Source organism: Scleropages formosus, chromosome 5 (assembly GCF_900964775.1).
Source record: "Scleropages formosus chromosome 5, fSclFor1.1, whole genome shotgun sequence".
Taxonomy (NCBI): domain Eukaryota; kingdom Metazoa; phylum Chordata; class Actinopteri; order Osteoglossiformes; family Osteoglossidae; genus Scleropages; species Scleropages formosus.
The window spans coordinates 22,918,787-22,938,267 of record NC_041810.1 but is presented as its reverse complement, the minus strand read 5'-3'; the positions used below and the strand labels follow the sequence as shown (position 1 = coordinate 22,938,267).

General features: G+C 43.1%; 1 protein-coding gene across 1 annotated transcript; it reads left to right on the top strand.

Moving 5' to 3' along the window:
• The first annotated feature begins 994 nt into the window (after positions 1–994).
• LOC108942109 (palmitoyltransferase ZDHHC17-like) lies at positions 995–18,071 on the top strand. Its single transcript, XM_018765219.2, has 17 exons — positions 995–1,624; positions 7,040–7,143; positions 7,700–7,822; positions 9,013–9,090; positions 9,692–9,836; positions 10,602–10,666; positions 10,857–11,019; positions 11,590–11,715; positions 12,478–12,620; positions 13,092–13,192; positions 14,477–14,601; positions 15,139–15,201; positions 15,510–15,603; positions 16,387–16,470; positions 16,735–16,892; positions 17,071–17,165; positions 17,385–18,071. Exons 1-17 carry the CDS (start codon positions 1,433–1,435, stop codon positions 17,521–17,523), a joined length of 1,998 nt encoding a protein of 665 aa, XP_018620735.1. The 5' UTR covers positions 995–1,432; the 3' UTR covers positions 17,524–18,071.
• Positions 18,072–19,481: the final 1,410 nt, after the last annotated feature.

Genomic DNA, 19,481 nt, shown 5'->3' with positions numbered 1-19,481 from the left:
GGTTGACTTTCACGTTCCAAAACACGCTTATTAGGGGACCGGTCTTCAAATGGGATTTGGGGTATTACGGTGGAAATGCTGGTATACATTGCTTAAAGCCCGGGTGCTTCACATGAGTAGTCTGTGCGGATTCCATTCCTGGCCATGGAACAGTAGACCAGCTTTTTACCCTTTCGGCGGCATGAGAGTTTGCTAATCCAGTCTGCATGTGTTTTGTAGACTTGGAAAAGGCCTACGACCAGATTCCCCGAGAAATTCTGTAGGAGTTGCTTCAGGAGTATAGGGTGCCGGGGCCACTACTGCGGGCCATTTGGTCTCTGTACATATGGAGCGAGAGCTATGTACGCATACTCGGCATTAAGTCAAGCCTGTTCAGTGTAGGAGTTGGACTCCGCTAAGGTTGTGCCTTGTCTCCACTCTTGTTTGTGGTTTTCATGGACAGGATATCAAGGCGCAGCCAAGGTCAGGAGGGCATTCTGTGTGGGGGCCGGAAAGTGATGCCTCTGCTTTTTGTGGATGATGATGTCTTTTTGGCACCGTCACATGGATGCCTCCAGCACATATTGGAACGGTTTGTGGCCGAGTGTGAAGCGGTTGGTATGAGGATCAGCACCTCCAACTCTGAGTCCATGGTTCTCTCACGGAAAAGGATGGCATGCCCCCTTCAGGTAAGGGGAGAAAATTGCCCCAAATTGAGGAGTTTAAGTATCTTGGGGTTTCATTCATGAGGGAGGGAAGAAGGGAGCGTGAGATCAGCTGCAGACTGGGAGCAGCGGCAGCAGTAATGTGGTCGCTGGACCGGACTGTAATGGTGAAAGGGAAGCTGAGCCATAAGGCAACGCTCTCTATTTACCGGTCGCTCTACGTCCCTACCCTCAACTATGGTCATGAACTCTAGGTAATGACCATTAGAATAAGATCACGGGTACAAGCGGCTGAAATGAGCTTTCTCCGTGACAGGGTGAGGAGTTTGGACATCTGGGAGGAACTCGGAGTAGAGCTGCTACTCCTCCGCATTGAGAGAAGCCACTTGAGGTGGTTCAGGAATCTGGTAAGGATGTCCCCTAGATGCCTCCCTTTGGAGGTATACCAGGCACAGCCAACTGGGACAAGACCCCAAGGTCAACCTAGGACCTGCTGGAGAGATTATATCGCGGGCAAGAAAATGGACGGATGGAATAACTCATGTTTGGCGACGCTATGCGCAAGCAGTTGCTTGGCAAAAACGACTAAAAGAAAACATACCGCAACTCTTTCAGTGAATTAAACAAACTTCACTATGCAACATTTTTGCTGGCAGAGTGTTTGCGTTTTTTTTTTTTTTTTGTTTTTTTGCAGAACCTCATAGATTCTAGTTATGCGGCGTAAGTTTCTCAACGCAGAACCCACATGCGAAGCGGACTTTCTCCTCGAGCGCTGACGCGATGATGTAATGATGATTGTAACGTACGATGTAATGCACGGCCGGCCATCCGGGAAGCAAGGTTCACTGCGCATGCGCCGTCGCCTCTGCCTGTTTCACCGCCGCTACCCACAATGCCCGGCGGGTCCCAGCGGCAGGATGGCGGACGCTATGGACGAGTACGAGAAAGAAGCAGGTTGCGTCCCCATTCTTCACCCGGAGGTGAGTTTCCCTGCCGTGTTGCTGCTCGGAGGCCATGCACGGCCACGGTGTTAGTTGACATTGTGAGAGTGTGACGTGTCAACGTATTTAAAGTGGTTAAGGAACATGCAGGTCTGTGCGGCCGGACGAACGGAACGGAGAGGCAGCGCGGTTGCTGACTGACACACACTCCGAATTGATGGGAATTTGTCTCAAGAGCAGAAAACAGGAAAGTAACCGACCTGCTATAGGACACGCGTGTGGCGCCCGATACATGGAACCTCCCAGAGCTATGAATTTTAAACGTTAACGAACGAGGACGGAGGGAGAGAGGCTGTGTGTGTGTGTGTGGTGTCGCCCGCCTGCGCTGCCTGCACACATTCGTCTGCAGCAGGTGAATTACATGATTAACATTAAAGAGTCATGATGCAGATCTTTAATACTTATCATCATTATCATTGTTATTATTACTGTACATAAGGGACTCGTGCAGTCGTGGGGTTCACGGTGCGGTGGTGCTCTGCGTACGGTACAGGCCCGGCGTTCCGTTCGTTTCCCCATCCATCGACTGTCCGTGTTTCTCACTTAAACACACACAGTAATAATAAAGCAGTAAGAGACACGGCGCTGTGAACAGATCATTCATTGTTGTCTGTCTAGTTGCTGTCCTCCCTTCTCTCTCTTTTCCATGTGCGTTTTGGACAAATAGGTCTGTGAGCAGCATCACACAGCCGGCTGGTGATGGGAGCAGGAGCCTCGCGACCTCTCTGTGTGTTTGTTTTCTTTTAGGAGTCATTATTTTTATAATCATCATTATCTCTCTTTTCTGTCTTGTTTATCTATTTTTCACCTAATGGCTTTAGGTAATTTCGAAAGGGTGCCTTTTTGCAGTGATTTCCGCTTATGCAGCAGGATGTTCTTACTGTATATCAATTAAGTGTAAGTACGATGACCAGTAGGATTTGGAATGGAAACTTATGTTGTCAAACAATAGCATATTTGTTATGTTAATACTTTTGAACTTTTACTGTTTTGTAATTGCTTACCTTATGTATTTTCTGTATGTTACTATTTAAATGGTGTAATAAGTACAAAGTGCTGAAGTACTGTACCCAGTGATCTGAATGTACACTTCCCAGAGAACTTAAAGCATTGGGGGGTGACGGTCGAGGCCAGTAATTTTTTTAGTAAATTCATAACTACCTCAGCAGTTAAGGATGGAAGTGATCATATAGTAATTGAAGCTCATTTGTATGGACCACACAGTCACCCTAACCAGTATGTGGCATTGTCCCCCCAGGTACACACACAGTGTAAGTTGCAGGGGGCAGTGATGTGTACACTGTTGGGAAAGGATTGAAATTTTACATTTATTTAGCAGATGCTTTTCTCCAAAGTGACTTCCAGTGAACTCTATGTAGTGTGACCAGCCCACACCTTATTCACCAAGGTGACTTACACTGCTAGATACAGTACTTAGACTGGTTCACTCATCCATACGTCAGTGGAACACACACTCTCTCTGTCACTCACACACTATGGGGAACCTGAACAGCATGTCTTTGGACTGTGGGAGGAAACCGGAGCACCCAGAGAAAACCCACACAGACACAGAGAGAGCATAGAAACGCCACACAGACTGAGTGGGGATCGAACCCATATCTTCTCGCTACTCACTGTTCCACCATGCCGCCCTATTTAACTAAATTTTGTTTTTATTATCCTTAAGTCTTTAGTAGAGACAAGACTGCTGTTGATTTGTTTTTGAGCATGTATTGAAGCCTTCCATCTGCTGTGAAATGCACTTTTGTTTACTGTGATCGGTACATTGCTTTGGAAAAAGTGCCTGCCAAATGAATAAATGCAAATGAATATTAAAGTGCAATTATGATCCCACAGTGCAGGAATGTTATTTAATTTGACTGGCACTCAGAAGACATGTTGTCATCTTTCCAACTGAAACTTGTGAACAACTTAGCTTCATTGGGAAATTCTAGGTGAGATTGCAGGGGAAAGAGATGCTGTACTACATTACTCCTGTTCTGCAAATTGATTAACTTATTTCAAAGCAACATTTTACAGGTATATTCAGCAGGGTATTTGTTACCAGAGCAATTCAGGAAAATGCCCTTTTCAAGGGTTTGAACAGGACATTGAGATTGCAAAGCAACAGCTCTAACTACCATGCCACCTCTTGCCTGCTTCTCAGTCAATAAAAAGTATCTAACATAATTTTTCAGGGCAGAGGGTCCTGTAATTTGTCCTTTTCAGTGAGCCAGTCTTTGCTTGAACTTTTCAGTCATTTCACTCTTAGAAAGGTAACATAGCCAAAGATATTTTAAAACAGTCACCAGTGCCAATGCAAATCGAAACAGTTTTCTTTTCCTTAAGGTAAACGCTACCATTGTGTGTCTGGGGAAGATTTCTTTTGAATTGTGTAGTATTGTGTCTCAGCCAACTGTTTGCGTCCATACCACTGGTTAGCATTCCAGCAAGTGAATGTGGTGACATCTTAGTGCAGTGAGATGATTGCAATCCAGGAGGTTTGCGATAAGGAAGAACTCCATATTACTTTCTACATAAACCGTTGAGTGTACAGTTGGCCAGTACTGTGGAGTCGGAGTCGGAAGCAGTCATTGTATTGCTGGAGTTGGTAAAACTGTACCGAGTCTGACTAAATGTACCATATATGTTGATCAGGCGTATAAGACAACCCCCAAAAATTAGAAGCGTAATATAGGTTTAGGCCTATATTTGCCGGATGAGTTGACCCTCAAAGTAATGTGCAACTTTTGGGCCTAGGCTAGGTCTGCGGACTTGTACGCTTACGATTTGGGCCTAGGCTAGACAGCAGAAGTCAACAAATAGTCCAATTTTATATAAAATTGTTAATGTTGTTTTACTTGTTGTATCCTGTTATATGGCAAAAAGTTTTAACAAAGTCGGCAGTTTTTGAACACTTTACAGTCACAACAGATGGGAAATATCTGTGTCAGTGTGTTGTAAAACATGATGATGATGAAAAAGTACGTGATGCAAAAATCTGTAGTTTTAATAGGTCCGAAAAAAATGCACCTACAAGAGCAGTGCTGTGGAGTCGGAGTTGGAAGCAATTATTGGGTTACTGGAGTTGGACTCGGTGGTACCATAAATGTAGGAGTTGGAGCCGAAAGTTTTGTGTACCTACTCTGCAGCCCTGGAGTTGGCATTCTTTGCAGTTTCTAGTTTTATTTAGAAATAAATGGTAAGCTTGGGAGTAACTCCGGCCTTCATGCCATGTGTGGAAGTCACTTTTGAGGAAGCCACTGAGCTTGAGAATCGCCCCCGAGAGGTAACGTGTCTTCCTGTCTTTGAGGAAGTTTTGCTGCACTCTCCTCCATGATCTGAGGTGCTGCTTCACAGCTCACAAATTCCTTTTGTTGCAACATGATTGGTTCAGCAACGAGAGAAAGGAAATGTACATTATACTTTATTTATTACATATAAAGTTGGCATTTCAGTATTTTTATATGTGATAACATACTGAAAGTGATTTGTTTTATTATGAGTTCAGCGAAGAGCTTCACATATTTGTAAATTTACACTATTGGGGAATAGAAAAGTTACATCAGTTGGTTCTCATGGGGATTTCAATATTGCTGCCTTAACAGAAGTTACCTGGTATTCTGAATAATCCAAGAAAGGCTACTCTTACCTTCAAAACTTATAATTTGGTTTAATTTATCTAGGAAGCAAAGTCTCAGCAGGAACCTGTTATCAGGCCCTTTAACAAGTTCTGAAAAACACTATCATACTACAGTAAATATTTTGAAAAAAGCAGATTTTGCCAAGGAAATGTGAATTTTCTTTCAAGAAGCTGCTGGAGTGCTTAATTCACATTGGGATCACAAATGATGTATCTGGCTTGTCAAGAACATTGGATGATGAAGCACAGAGGTGCACTTGAATAAAGTGACTGTTTTCCTTTTCAAGTAGGGATAAATCTGACTTGGCCGATAACCTACACCAGCAAGAGGTTTGAGATGGAAATGTTAAGTTCTGAACACTTGGTGTCTTTGCTTGATCAGCCATTACAGCCAGTTTTGTGTTTGTGTAAAATTTGTTATTTTTGTTCTGCTAAGGTGTTCTGTCGGTGAAGGGGGAGGCATGGATGGTTTTCAGTCCTTTCTCCGTGAGGTACAGGTGGTTTCACGCTGTGACTCCTCTGCATTTCAACCTGAAGTCTGTCTAGTTGTCTTGTCAAAGCTGAGCTGTAATGTCCAAAATGGTTTAACTGCGGTCAAGAAGAAAAGTCAGAACTTTGCTGAACATACGGTGATGATGTTCGGGTTGGACTTTTGAATGAATGACTGTGCTAATGTAGTTTCTCTCTTTTTGGAACCTTGATGAAAACTGACAAGATGTATTTCCCAGAGTAGGGCACAACTGCAGTAGGGATAAACCAGCTGCACCCAGTTTGCTTTGGACAAGAGACCATGAATTCAAATTTGGTTATGTGTTCTGAATGCAGCGGTCTCCTGGATTTAGTTTTAATTGTGATGTCATACCCTCTCCTTGGTGCAGGGGTCAGACAGGCATAGAAGCAAGACCCTTTTGTTTGACCGCCAGGGTCTCTGATCCCACTGGGATTGCTGCCGCTCATCCAGAACACTGTTCAAAGGAACCATCTGTTCCTTGGTCAGAAAGTGATGCATATTGTCTGATGTAAATTTCCTGCTTCCTTCTCTTTTGATTCTAAAGGAAGTGTTGATTCTTATTCAAATTCAATTTTTAAATAGTCTTAAATGTTATACTCATTTAAAATTACATGATAATGCTTAAGACTAACTAGTGCAATAAAATTCCTGTTGCCATATTAATTGCAATAAACAGTACTGTATTGCATAATTTATGTAATGAAATCATTTAGTTAATTCTTTAAACCACTATCACAATTTGAAACAGAGTTCTGAGATTAGCTGTAATTTAACATGGGGACAGTGGGTAGTGTAGTGGTTAGAGATGTCACCTTGTATTCAGAAGACCCAGTTTCAAACCCCACTCCTTGTTGTAGTTCCCTTGAGAAATTGCTTACCCTGAATTGCTCCAGTAAAAATTCCCCTGCTGTATAAATGGGTAATAATTGTTGGTTGTGTTGGAGAAAAGAGTCCCCTATATTAAAAGTAGCAATAATATATATTGCTCTTTATAAGTTGAAAGCTAAGCAAAAAATGTCAAAAGGCTTCTTTCATTTGCTGGAAGCACAGACCAACTAATATTGCGATGGTTTCGCCACGATTTGTCAAGAGCTTCTTCATATTATTTCACTTTGTGTCGTATGCTGAAGGGATGGAGTGACAGCTGTTCTTCCTTTTGACCCTTCTGTAAGGAGGTGACAGTGTCATCATTCTGGGGAACTGTCACTGATTGCTGAAGTAGGGCATTTTCTTCTTGCAGGAACTCAAGCCCCAGAGTCACTACAACCATGGCTACAGTGAAAGCACCACTCGTAAGAGCCATGCAGATGACTACAGCACCTGGGACATCGTCAAAGCCACACAGTGAGAACACCCTGGCAGTTGTAGCTGTCGTCGTTTGTTTTTCAGTGTAGCATCATTGATTTGTTTTTACTCAAGCCACTGTCATCTTCATTTCACCATAATGCAATTAAAACTTCGGCTGATGAGTTTTGTGAAATTTGTAGACTGGTTTTTCAGAAACACCGGGGAGTAAATGATAGGCTTGGCACTGGGTTCCATCATAAAGATGGTCCATCCCTCTTTCTGCACTAGTAACTTACTGTATGTGTCCTATGTAAGGCAAAGCAAGCCTGTCTGTGCTTCATTTTCACTTTGCACTTTGAATAAGGGTAACATTGTAATGTTCACTGTCAAGATGCATCTGTAATTCTGTCAAATGTAGAATTTAATGTGTTTTCATAGAGCTAAGGAAAAAGAGCTCATAACATTGAGTTGTAGTATAATCTCAGTGAATACCACTTTATGCAAAACATTGAGGATGTCTTTTTGAGTCTGACTACATAAGTATGAATATTGCAGTAATCTCCCATAGTTCTGAATATGCATGTGCATTCGTACCCCCCTCTCCGTTATGCAGGTACGGGATCTTCGAACGTTGTCGGGAGCTGGTGGAGGCAGGTTTCGATGTGCGACAGCCTGACAAGGAGAATGTCACGCTCCTGCACTGGGCAGCCATCAACAACAGGCTCGACCTGGTCAAGTATGTCCCACAAGTTGAAACGCACACTCTTGTGTTTTACATGTTACAGTTGCATCTTCACATTGTCACATCAACGATTTTAATTCACTGTGTATGAATCTTAACCTCATTATATTGTGCAGTATAGAGAGTGAAATGCCAGAATCCTCCTGATTTGTCTTTGGGGAAAGTTCTCGAAGTACTGCATTATTTGCTGATGCATCAGTTGACAAATTGGTGAGCTTTGACCCATCCTTGCTCTTCAAGGACTAGGCTTTTTTCGGAGGCTCGTTATATACTGTAACACGGTTGCTTCATCTGTTTAACATCACCTTGTTGTTTCAGCTTGTCACATTATTAGGTAAACTACCCCTGTCCCAACTTTTTTTGGAATTTGGGGTTGTACATGCAGTATGTGAATATATATTGTTGTATGATGTGGTGTTGTGTTCCATTAGTAGGTTCCAGTGGTCCAGTATGATTGCTGCTTTAAAAAAAGTACAGTTGAGCTCTCAGGTCTAAATGTGGCCCAGCATTGAAGTAGTTCATCCCAAGAATTTGACTCATTTTTGTATGGTTGTAGTGACATTAGGCAGCATCTCTACATGTTGTCCTGTGATTCTGTTACTTGTCATTCAAAGGCTGGCTGAAACTGTGGGCTTTCCAGGAGTTACACGGAGGAAGTGATGTGGCGTTCACTGTCAGTCAGCTCGATTCGTGTGTGTTCTGGTGGCAACCAGCTGATGATGGGGAGGTGTAGTGGCTTGCTGCACAGTGGCTGTTTGGGTATTATGGAGCTTTTTTGGCTGCAGAGTTCTGAGATTGCCTTGTAACAGATTTCCATGCACCCCACCTCTAAGTCCCAGTGAAGATTGCTGTTACCCCAGAATGAAGAAGATACGTGGTGGTTTCTTTTTTCTTAGTGTTGTTTTTGTGACAGAGACAGTTCAGGTGGTTGTTCACAGCGGCTCAGCAGCAATCTCACTTTAAGTAGTTTCAGTGAGTGTCAGAATGGCCAAAAAAAATAATCCAAAGCGATAGTTTTAAGGGAAGGTTTATCTCTTTATACAACTGGCAGTTTAACTGTAGCAGCTCATCGTCAAGGATGCATCCAAAGTGCCTCTTTAGGGACTTGTTCACTTGCAAGTTCTAGATTCGTGATGTGTTGCATGCTGTCTTAAATACCCATTGTTTTTACGGTGTTTCTGCAGATACTACATATCAAAGGGTGCCATTGTGGACCAGCTAGGAGGAGATCTGAATTCAACACCATTACACTGGGCTACAAGGTAAGGAGTGCTGCACTTTGACTCTTCTATGAATGCAGCTTGCTGCCATCTAGTTGCAATAGAATAACAGTCAGAACAAGAGAACAGGTTACACTGTAGCATTTTTAGCAAATCTGGGTGTCTCTTGCCACCTTTGTGACTTACACATAGTCATCGACTTAAGACATGTGCTACTTATGACAACTTGCAGTCCCAACAGCTTCCCCATCAAGCTTATTTTATTAGAGTCCCGATGTTTGGTCATAACATCAACAGTGGCCACTGCTGTATGATAACATTGGCTGTCCACCCTCCCATGAGGCGCCCGTGTTTCTCATTGACTCTGTCTGTCATAATTCAGTGGTTGTGTTTTATTTATAAAAACATTGTTTTGTTTGGAGAACGCTTAGTTATTCATTGGAGTTACCTTTTTTCTAGTGGCTAGCAAGTGAAAGTGAGTTATGAGCAGAAAAAGGGAAAGAACAAGTGTAATACTGTATATAACAGAGTACAAGTGGATTTGTGACTAAACAGGGTTGTCGGACTAGAACCCGAGTCAAGGACCACCTGTATTTTTTGACAAAAGCATGCCTAAACCACAGATGAAATGCTGTCCTTCCAGACAGGGCCACCTTTCCATGGTGGTTCAGCTGCTGAAGTATGGTGCCGACCCAGCGCTCATTGATGGCGAGGGCTGTAGCTGCATCCATCTGGCCGCACAGTTTGGTCACACCTCCATTGTGGCTTATTTAATTGCCAAGGGACAGGTATGCAGCCTCCCCGCAGGTTGGATGACCTCTCTACACATAAGGTTTTTCGCATGATCTAATGGCAGATTGTGATCAGTAGGTTGTATGATCTTTTGGAGAAATGCAGTTTTGAAAAATAATTTCAGTTGTTTCTAGTCTAGAGTCACTCAATCACAAGACCTTCTCCACTCTCTAAGTTGGCAGCTTCTGGCTGGGCCATAAGGCTGCAGGCTGTCTCACGGTAAAACAATATTGCATGTGATCACATTTGAGCTGGTGATTTGCCTCTATCTACATTATGTGCTTTAGCATCTAGTGGCAATATCTGGATGTCCTTGAGGGATGTCTAACATAGCAGTGGATGAAGTGGTTGGGGAGGTTGTGCACTGTACTACTTTTTCAGTAAAAGGACACAGCAGCCAATATTCAATGCGTATTCCTAGGGTTTGTGTGTATTATTCTGACCGTTTTACCATTAATCAAGTGTTTCATACTGCATACTGTATTTGCTTTACTTGTAATTTTAGTTGTAACTTTAGCTGGCCACCAGGGGGGGAGAGGTACTGTACATTTTCACAGTTCCAGCTTCTGTAACCCACTTTTGTTTTGTCTTAGGGTTTTTAGTTTTCCCAGTATTCTTAATGCCATCAGTTCTTGTCTGCCTGACTTCAACCTGGATCTGAAAATGTCTCTGCACATCTTTTAGCTCAAGAGGCTTGTCATTTGTCTACCTTTTCCTGTCTTACTCTATTCTTTGGTCTTATTCCGCCTCCCAATTGATAGGATGTTGACACGATGGATCAGAATGGCATGACTCCATTGATGTGGGCAGCTTACAGAACTCACAGGTGGGTGTGGGTATAAATATTTAACACACCTAATGCACACTGTCTTTGATCACACTGTATCAGCACCAGTTGCGGAAGGTTTGCTGTGTGGCGTGACCTGCTGTGCCCATCAGCGATGATGGCTACAGTGAGAATATGAGAATGCTTTTTTTTTAATTTATTTTATTTTATTTTATTTAAATACCCCTAGTGTTGACCCAACACGCCTCCTGCTGACCTTCAATGTGTCAGTCAACCTGGGTGACAAGTACCATAAAAACACAGCGCTGCACTGGGCTGTACTGGCTGCCAACACTACAGTCATCAGCCTGTTGCTGGATGCTGGTGCCAACGTGGATGCACAGAACATCAAGGTGAATGTGGTTACCTTGTCAGATAACTGCCATGTTTGCAGTCAGACACTGGGGCTGCCCACCCTGTGCTCTCAGAAAGATGTGATTTATCAGTCCAGTTTTTCCCTGAGAGATGAGCCCTGTGTGTTGTCACCTATTCTTATATTAAAACTAGGTTTAGTTCTGCCCACAGTCTTACTTGGCATTTTTTATGCTGTTGCAGTGGGTTACGTGTTTGCATAGTCACTGTAATTCGGACATACTACTTATGGTTGTTTTTAGTGCTTTCTGTACAGGACCATCACAGAAAAGAAAGGGTCCATAAAAAAAAAAAAAAAAAAAAACTGAGCAGGGCCCTCAGGCATACATGTGATCTTTTATAACATGAAGATGATATTCATATTTTTTTGATTTGCATATGGCTCAGGCCTCGTGGTAACTTTGCATGTTCCTGTGACTCCTTTGCTGGCTTCTTTGCTGCAGGCTCTTTGCAGATCACACTGTTACTCCCTCCCAAAACAACAACACATTCTCTGTCTGCTGCCCAGACTGAAGGAATGGCACCAAACTGCCTTTGTGTATTTTTCCCAGGGAGAGACTGCCCTGGACCTGGCCAAGCAGAGGAAGAATGCCTGGATGATCAACCACTTGCAAGAGGCACGGCAGGCCAAGGGCTATGACAGTCCCTCCTATCTGAAGAGGCTGAAGACAGATAAGGTACAGAGCTGCACGCTGGCAGATTTCAGTGAGGCAAATATGATTAAATGAGCCTTTGGGACCTTGTTGACAACAACGACAACAGCAGATTCTGACAGTGTATTACCACATATTACCGTTAAGCCTGCCAGTGTGGTCCCCCTCAAGCTGTCATTCATATATTAATGCAGCAGAGCACTGCCATTCAGAATTGTTTTTTTCCATGGCTACTCTAACTGCATGACAAGGCAAATGTGCCCAACCTGTTCTCATAGGTTTACACAGGATCTTTTACAGTTTGTTTGTCGCTCAGGAATCCCGAATCTGTTCTAAAAGTGCACTTGGCGCCTCCTGAGTGTAGTTTACTTATCTATTGTTGATGTGACAAGTGTTAGAACTCGGCGTTTGTGTCCTGGAGGAAGATAACTGGGTATTGTTTGCTCCAAGGTGGTGATTAGTCCAGTTTCAGGCTTGCCGAGGATTTGCGCCTTTCCTTTGTCATGTCATAAGACACGCAGTACAGTACAGAACTTGACCGTGATTTGTGCTTGTGTTTCTAGTACAACACTGCATGCAAAGCAGTGTTAGGTCAGAATTTTTCAAAGGTCCTGCTGTCATTCGCTGCTGAAACATCAGTTTTGGAGCAAAAAGCTCATTCTGGTGTTCTTCAGCGTAAAGTAGTATTGCCGTCTGTGTGACCCTAATGATTGCTTGTAAACAGATGCAGAAAATGGGGTTGTAACAGTTTAAATTATTATTTTTTTTTCTTTGTTGTTTCCACAGGACTTCAGGCAAAAGGTCATGCTGGGGACCCCCTTCCTGGTGATATGGCTGGTGGGCTTCATTGCTGACCTAGACATCCACTCCTGGCCTATCAAGGCTCTGATGTACGGAGCCTTGTGGATCACGGTGCAGTTCCTTTCCAGGTATGTCATTAATGCCACAAACAGGTATTCAGTTGTTCTGGAAATCAGTGTGTTCCTTCTAACCCATAACTAATCAGTCATTCCCCTGGATTGGTACAGGATTTTTTGGTGTTCCAACATTTGATTAAATTACTTCAGTAAAAGCTGTAGGTCTAAATTTATGCTTATTAATTGAGGATATAATAGAGGATGCTTTTTATCCAAAGCATCTTACGAGTTACTTCTGTACAAGTGTAGCAAGGGAATATGCAAAATGAAGGTCATCTGCATAAAGATTTGGATGGTAAACTAGCATATGGTTCTCCTCTGGACATTTAGGAGTCTGGAAAGCAAAAGTAAGGCCCTTGTATGCCAAGTGCTCCAGTTGTACATTAGAACATATGCTAGAGGCCTTCAGTGAGTGAAGACAAGTGCAAAAGATTGGCCGTTGAGTCTTTTCCTAACTGCTCTGCTTCTCTGCTATGTGCCTAGGTCCTTCTTTGACCATTCCATGCACAGTGCCCTGCCGCTGGGCATCTACCTTGCCACCAAGTTTTGGATGTACATCACCTGGCTCTTCTGGTTCTGGAATAATATCCTTTTTGGCAACAGGCTTCCTGCATTTTCAGATCACCTATCACCCAAACTTAGCTGCCATTTGAAGTTGGACCCAAATCTGGAGTTGTCTAGATTTAGATTCTGCAGCATTGAAGTTTTCCAGCGCTTTTTAAAATAGTGCAGCAGTGAGTGGATATGCTTTAAGTGCTTCACTTTGGGCAGTGATTAGTTCACCTGCTAACCTGTGTGCTCTGGTAGTCTGAACCTGCACACACCCCTACGTTTTTTGTATGGGGTTGATGGACTGATCCAAACAAACCTGACAAAGGGAGAATTTGGGATTGTTTGTACTAACGTGTTGGAGCAGGTTTACGACTGAACCATGCGAATGATTTGAATCACTATTTTCCATTCTAGCTAAACTGTTAAGGTGCTCCAGACATTTTCAGTATGCCTTTAAGTGAACACACATCCATGTTGTTCACTGCACCGTCAATTGTGACTGAAATATATAATGTAGGACGGTTACATAGAAAAGCAAAAGCACAGTTGTATGTTTTGTTGCACTGCTTTACTGTCTCGATGCACTCAGATCTAAAACATGTATAATATTATATTCTGCCCTGCCTTACCCTTATTTTGCCCTTTCTCGCAACAACTTTACTGCCTGATGGTGAAAACTTATTGCAGTATCATACGTGGAGTAATTCTTACACCGCCTTTTACAGGTGTCATGTAAACTGAGACAACATACGGTTGACTGAATCCATTTAATTTACATGCCTACATATTGTGGTCAGCAGTTAGAAGGTGTAATCTTGACCTATATGGAAATGATCACCGTCAGAATACTCCCCCCTTTCTCAGCACAGTCCTTCCACACCAGCGTGGAGTTGTTACCTTCCAGGGCTTGATTTGATGCTTCCTGATACATTTTTTTTCTGTTTAGCTTCAGTATGAGCCTATCTGTGGAAACACTGAGTACAACAAGATGGGGAGATTTTTTTCCTCGTTTCTAATCTAATGTGGCCTTCATTCAGAACCACATACAGGTCTGTTTTCCATCATGGATTCAGTGCAGGCCTCTTATCGTGTCAGCGTGATGAGGTCACTTCCTGGCAGACCTGTGGCCATTCAGTTATTTGACTCATGGCTGAGATAATGGATGCTACCAGGAATCCTCCATGCAGTATGGCCTCATCCTCATCCATCCATGGTTTCTAACCTTGTGAGAAGCGATGACGTCCCACTGCCTGCTTCAAGAGAGTTGAAAAGCCACATGGGTGTGTTTCCTACATCTGCTCCTTAACTCTTTACACGTCTTCCTCCCCTCACTGTTCACCTCCCCTTCCTTCTGACCAGCATGGCACTGTTCTACAACTTCGGAAAGTCTTGGAAGTCAGACCCCGGAATTATCAAAGCCTCAGAAGAGCAGAAGAAGAAGGTATAGGCACCAGAACAGTCTGACTTTTCAAGAATTTGACAGCCTGTTCTGTCTTCTTTTACTCCCCCTTCATCTGTTGATTAAAGCAGTTTTCTGGGCTCAAGGCCAGTGGTTCCAACTAATCACACCTTATAAATTTCCTCATTATTGCACGCTGATCCATGGCAGTATGTCCAGCTCTCTCATTATTAGCAGCAATGTGGTGATATTGACAACCACTTGAAGAGCAGTACACAGTGTTAAGTGCAATGCAAGGTTTGATCTTAAAGATACAGAAGAGATTTTTCCAGTGTGTACTGTATATGTTACCAGTATATCGCTAATGAAAAACACGTCCTCCTCACCACTGCTCTGTCTGCTGCTTGCACTGGGCAAACTGTGACTTCAGGAAGGAGGAATTCGGCACCTCCGGTGTCTTGCCATTTTGTTTGTCTAATCCTTGTATTAAGATTTAGAAATTAATTTCTCTCTTTTCTGCTGTAAGAAAGCTGACATTGCAGTGGTGTTTGACCATTTCTTTTCCCCAAACTCTTCCAGACAATAGTTGAACTGGCAGAGGCCGGTAGCTTGGATCTCAGTATATTCTGCAGCACCTGTTTGGTAAGAACATGTTTGATATGTTCAATCTGTTCTACAAATTCAAAGAACTGACAGAGTATTTTGTACTTGCCAGACCCTCTTTTTTTAATTTTAAATAAGTAAAACACGCACCTTACGTTGGCATTAGTCATACACTCACTATTTCATTTTAGATTGCCAGTGAATTTTGTTACCATATTTGTCTTGTTTGCAGTGCTAGCCATGGCTTCTGGATCAAAACACAAGTGATCCCTCACAGTAGCCTCTAATTTTCTCTGTAAAGGGCAGAAGCCCACTTTTAACACTGTGCTCCAAATTTTGTCTTGCAGATACGGAAACCCATCAGGTCCAAACACTGTGCTGTATGTAACCGTTGCATTGCCAAGTTTGACCACCACTGTCCATGGGTTGGCAACTGTGTTGGTATGTAGTCCGAATCAAAAGCTCCCGAGTTCAAAACTGCAGCATTTTCTTTTAGTGTCACAGGTCAGCAGGAAGTGACCCTGAGATAGATCACCATCTGCAAGCTGTTTTTAAAAATAGACTTTATGCCCTTCATCTGTAATGTTCCTTCAGTGCCACACGAGTGTCTGAAAGTGAGGAAATTGGCTTATAGTTCACTTCCCCAGGGTGCCTTCATGGTGTTAGTGGAAAATTTGTCCTGCTCTTATTGATACCAATATAGGCACCAGCTCTTGAGCTTCAGAGTGTGTAAAGTGATTACGTACCTTGGAGCCCTCTGCCTGCTGTGGGCAAACTGTTCATTAAAGTAGCAGGTAAACGGGAGCAGTCGGGCAGGCTGCAAGGAGATAAATGGGGAATGAGAGGCATTCCAGCGTTACGTTTTATCGCTGTTTGGCTTTAATGTTCAGCTGGACTGTGACCTTGTTTCACAGTTAGTTGATTTTACAGCACAGTGTAAACTCCATATCATTCTTTAGCAAGTTATCCCTGATGAATTTGTGAGGCCTAAAATATTTTTCACTCATGAATAATCTTTTCTTCCACAGTTGGGTTTATTCTCCCAGGTGTGGAGTATTTTATGGCACATCTAGCCTTGAATCTGCTCACAAGCTTCCTTAGGTGTAGAAGTTCAATTCTTGAGCCCAGATTTAAGTTCTTGAGCTACTCCTGGAAAATAATTGTAGGAAAGTGGATAGGATGCAAGGTGCCACTGACATGTTCATTCTCATAAATCTCACACAGGAAGTGGGAATCACCGCTACTTCATTGGATATTTGTTCTTCTTGCTGTGCATGATCTGCTGGATGATCTATGGCTGCATCTGCTGTAAGTGGAGAACACTGGTGACTGTTTGCTGTGCATTGAATAAATGACATAAAAGCACTGTGGTTAGGTGCTTCTCATCCAGGCAAACAAGACATTTATTAGTAATATTCCTGTCGTAGGCTATTGATACAGTGTTCATACAGGGTTATTCAAGCTTAGTCTTTATGCTCTGGTGGCAGTTTGCTGTTAAACCGCAGAGGTTCCCTTAAGGAAAAAATTGGTGTCTTTCGAGTCGTACTGTATCTCCAAACTCCTTTTCTCCAGACTGGAGGGTCCATTGTGCTACTAGCTATGCCAAGGATGGCTTCTGGACCTACATTACCCAGATTGCAGCGTGTTCCCCCTGGGTCTTCTGGATGTTCCTCAACAGTGTCTTCCACTTCATGTGGGTGACTGTACTCATCATGTGCCAGATGTACCAGGTGAGCAGCCCTCTGTAAGGATGCTTCTTTGAAAACAATTGTATGTAAAACTCTTTACTGGTTTGTGTTCTCTTTAAAGTTTACACCATCATGTTAAAAATGTGATGAGCAGCATAAGTTTCCAGTTTTGTAGACTGCAGCACAAGGTGTGCCGATTGACATTGTCTCTGTTCCTCAGATCGCCTGCCTGGGTATTACCACTAATGAGAGGATGAATGCCAGGAGGTACAAGCACTTTAAAGTCACGACGACGTCCATTGAGAGCCCTTTCAAGTGAGTGCATACCTGAGCCAGCTGAGTACTACATTCCTTCGGTCGCGCACATATCAGTAATGCACAGGGGAGAGTAAAGAGATCATTTTTGTGTATGACCAAGGAAATTTCTTAAAAACAGGCAGTTACATTTCTCTAGTCTAGAGTTCTTTCGCATTTCTTGTCACTGCACGTTTCAGGTCACTGAAACACTGTTTCTTCTTTTCCGCTTCCCCATAGCCATGGCTCCATACGGAACCTCGTAGACTTCTTTGAGTTTCGCTGTTGTGGCCTCATGCGCCCGGTAATTGTGGACTGGACAACGCAGTACACCATAGAGTACGACCAGACATCCGGCTCGGGTTACCAGCTCGTCTAGCGACAGCACTGTTTTGGAGCGCGGCCGCCATCGGGGGAGTCCGCCGGGAACATCTCCTGTAGACCGCAGTCAGCCGGGACTAGCATGCTGTTTGTTACAGGACACGACCATGCCACCTCCACCGCAACATGGGCAGCTCCTTCGCCACTAAGCCGCCCCGTTCACCCTGACATGGACAGAGTAGACCTGCCAGCTGTGTGTGGACAATGACTGGAGGAGAAGCAGGAGGTATTGGGGGGTAGATGTGTTCTCTACTTGTGAACCATACGTTGCGTTACATGCAACTGGTTTTAATGCGGTCCCTTTTTTTTTGTTTTAAACTTGTTTTTCCATTTCATTTGTTTCACTTTAAAAGTCCTTGAAACTGAACTGCCCCGTTAAAAAACAAAAACCCTCAAATGTCTGTTAGTGAGGACCGGAGAGGGCGATTTCCATGGTTTCGGGGGCCGTAGGTAGCACAGTGCTTAGTTGTCACCTTGTAAACAGAAGGACCCAGATTCAAATCGACTGTCGGGCTGTAGTACCCTTGAGCAAGGTACTTACCCAGAATTGCTTCGGTTAAAAAATTCCCTGCTGTATAAATGGGTAAATCACTGTAAGTACCTTACTGTATAAACCTAAAGTTGTACATTTCTTTGGATAAATGAGTTAACACTTTAGTAATGTTATGGCAGAGAGGGAACATCTCGGTCTACTCTTCATACACTGTCAGTTTGCAGTTCTTTCAAATGTTGGAGTATAAGTCATATATTCAGAAGTCACAAAACAGTTAGTGATATGACTGTAGCATATTTATTAAGATTATATTTATAAATGAGATTGTTTTCATTAAGGTACCGTTAGTTTTTTCTTTTTTTTAGGTTTTATTGTTTAATACAGCAACATTCTGTTACACAAACTAGATGAAATTATATTTGTTAAAATGTATTTTAGAGAGGACTCGAGCCTACATCTCCAGCTTTTTCACTGAAAGGAACCATGGAAGCTTATGGAGTGGTTAAAAACAGGAATTTACAGAGGACTTTTGTATTTTTTTTTTATTTCTGTTATTTTTTTCTGTTAGCTTGTTTTCTAAGATGCACTGATGACTTTTTTTGCTTAAAAGAAACACTTCCATGTTTACAGACAAGCAGCCCAGGCGTGTTGCTCACTTGAGGCATCGTAGCTGCCAACTGCTTTTTGTCTTTTATATTCTTTTTTGTGAAAGAAGTGGACTCTTAATGAGCAGTAATGGCGTAATAGACGTGTAAGGACTGTGTATCTGTACATTAATGGTCTAGTTTACTCTTAATGTGATTGGTTTTCGTAAGTGTTAGATGAAGCTGCTCTTTTGTTTTACTGAACCAAAATGAGGAGAAAAGGCTCAAGCGATGCAGCTATAACTTTCTTGTGCTGTTGGACACTGCTGTCTATAGGCGTTCTAACCTGCCACTGCTGCGTGTGCGAGGCTGGGGAACTGGATTCCGCCTACACTGTCCGTCACCCCTGGCCAGGGCAGCCGCCCGGTGGAGGCCCATGGCCGTTTCATAGCAACAGGAAGCCAAGTGTCTCTGTACATAGTGAATGTCCAGTATTTGCGAGTATTTTTTAGCCCTGGTACACGTGTACTTTTTCAGTGGTTGGCAGCAACCAGCGTCAGTCACTACTTCATCGTGTGTATATGTGAATGTCTGGGAACGGGCACCAAACTAAAGGTGTGCATTCGGCTGTGGAAGCCAAATCGCCTCTGGCATCTCGAGTTGTCCTCATCAACAGGTCAGAGAGCGTCGCAGTTGAATGTGGGTGGCGAGGAGCAGGAAGTTTGCATCAACAACGCTGGGCACAGTGCGTTGGGCCCAACGATCATTCTCGACATGATGAATCAAGGTCTTAACTCTATAGATTTATTAAAAGGCATGTAATTCCTCAAACGTCGAAGATGTTATTAATGTCATAGTGGGGACCATGAGTCATTAAGC

Coding starts and splice junctions, on each gene's coding strand:
- LOC108942109 (XM_018765219.2), top strand. CDS start 1,433: ATGATGATTGTAACGTACGATGTAATGCACGGCCGGCCATCCGGGAAG. Junction 11,716..12,477: donor AGAGGCTGAAGACAGATAAG/GTACAGAGCTGC, acceptor TTGTTTCCACAG/GACTTCAGGCAAAAGGTCAT. Junction 16,893..17,070: donor TCATGTGCCAGATGTACCAG/GTGAGCAGCCCT, acceptor TCTGTTCCTCAG/ATCGCCTGCCTGGGTATTAC.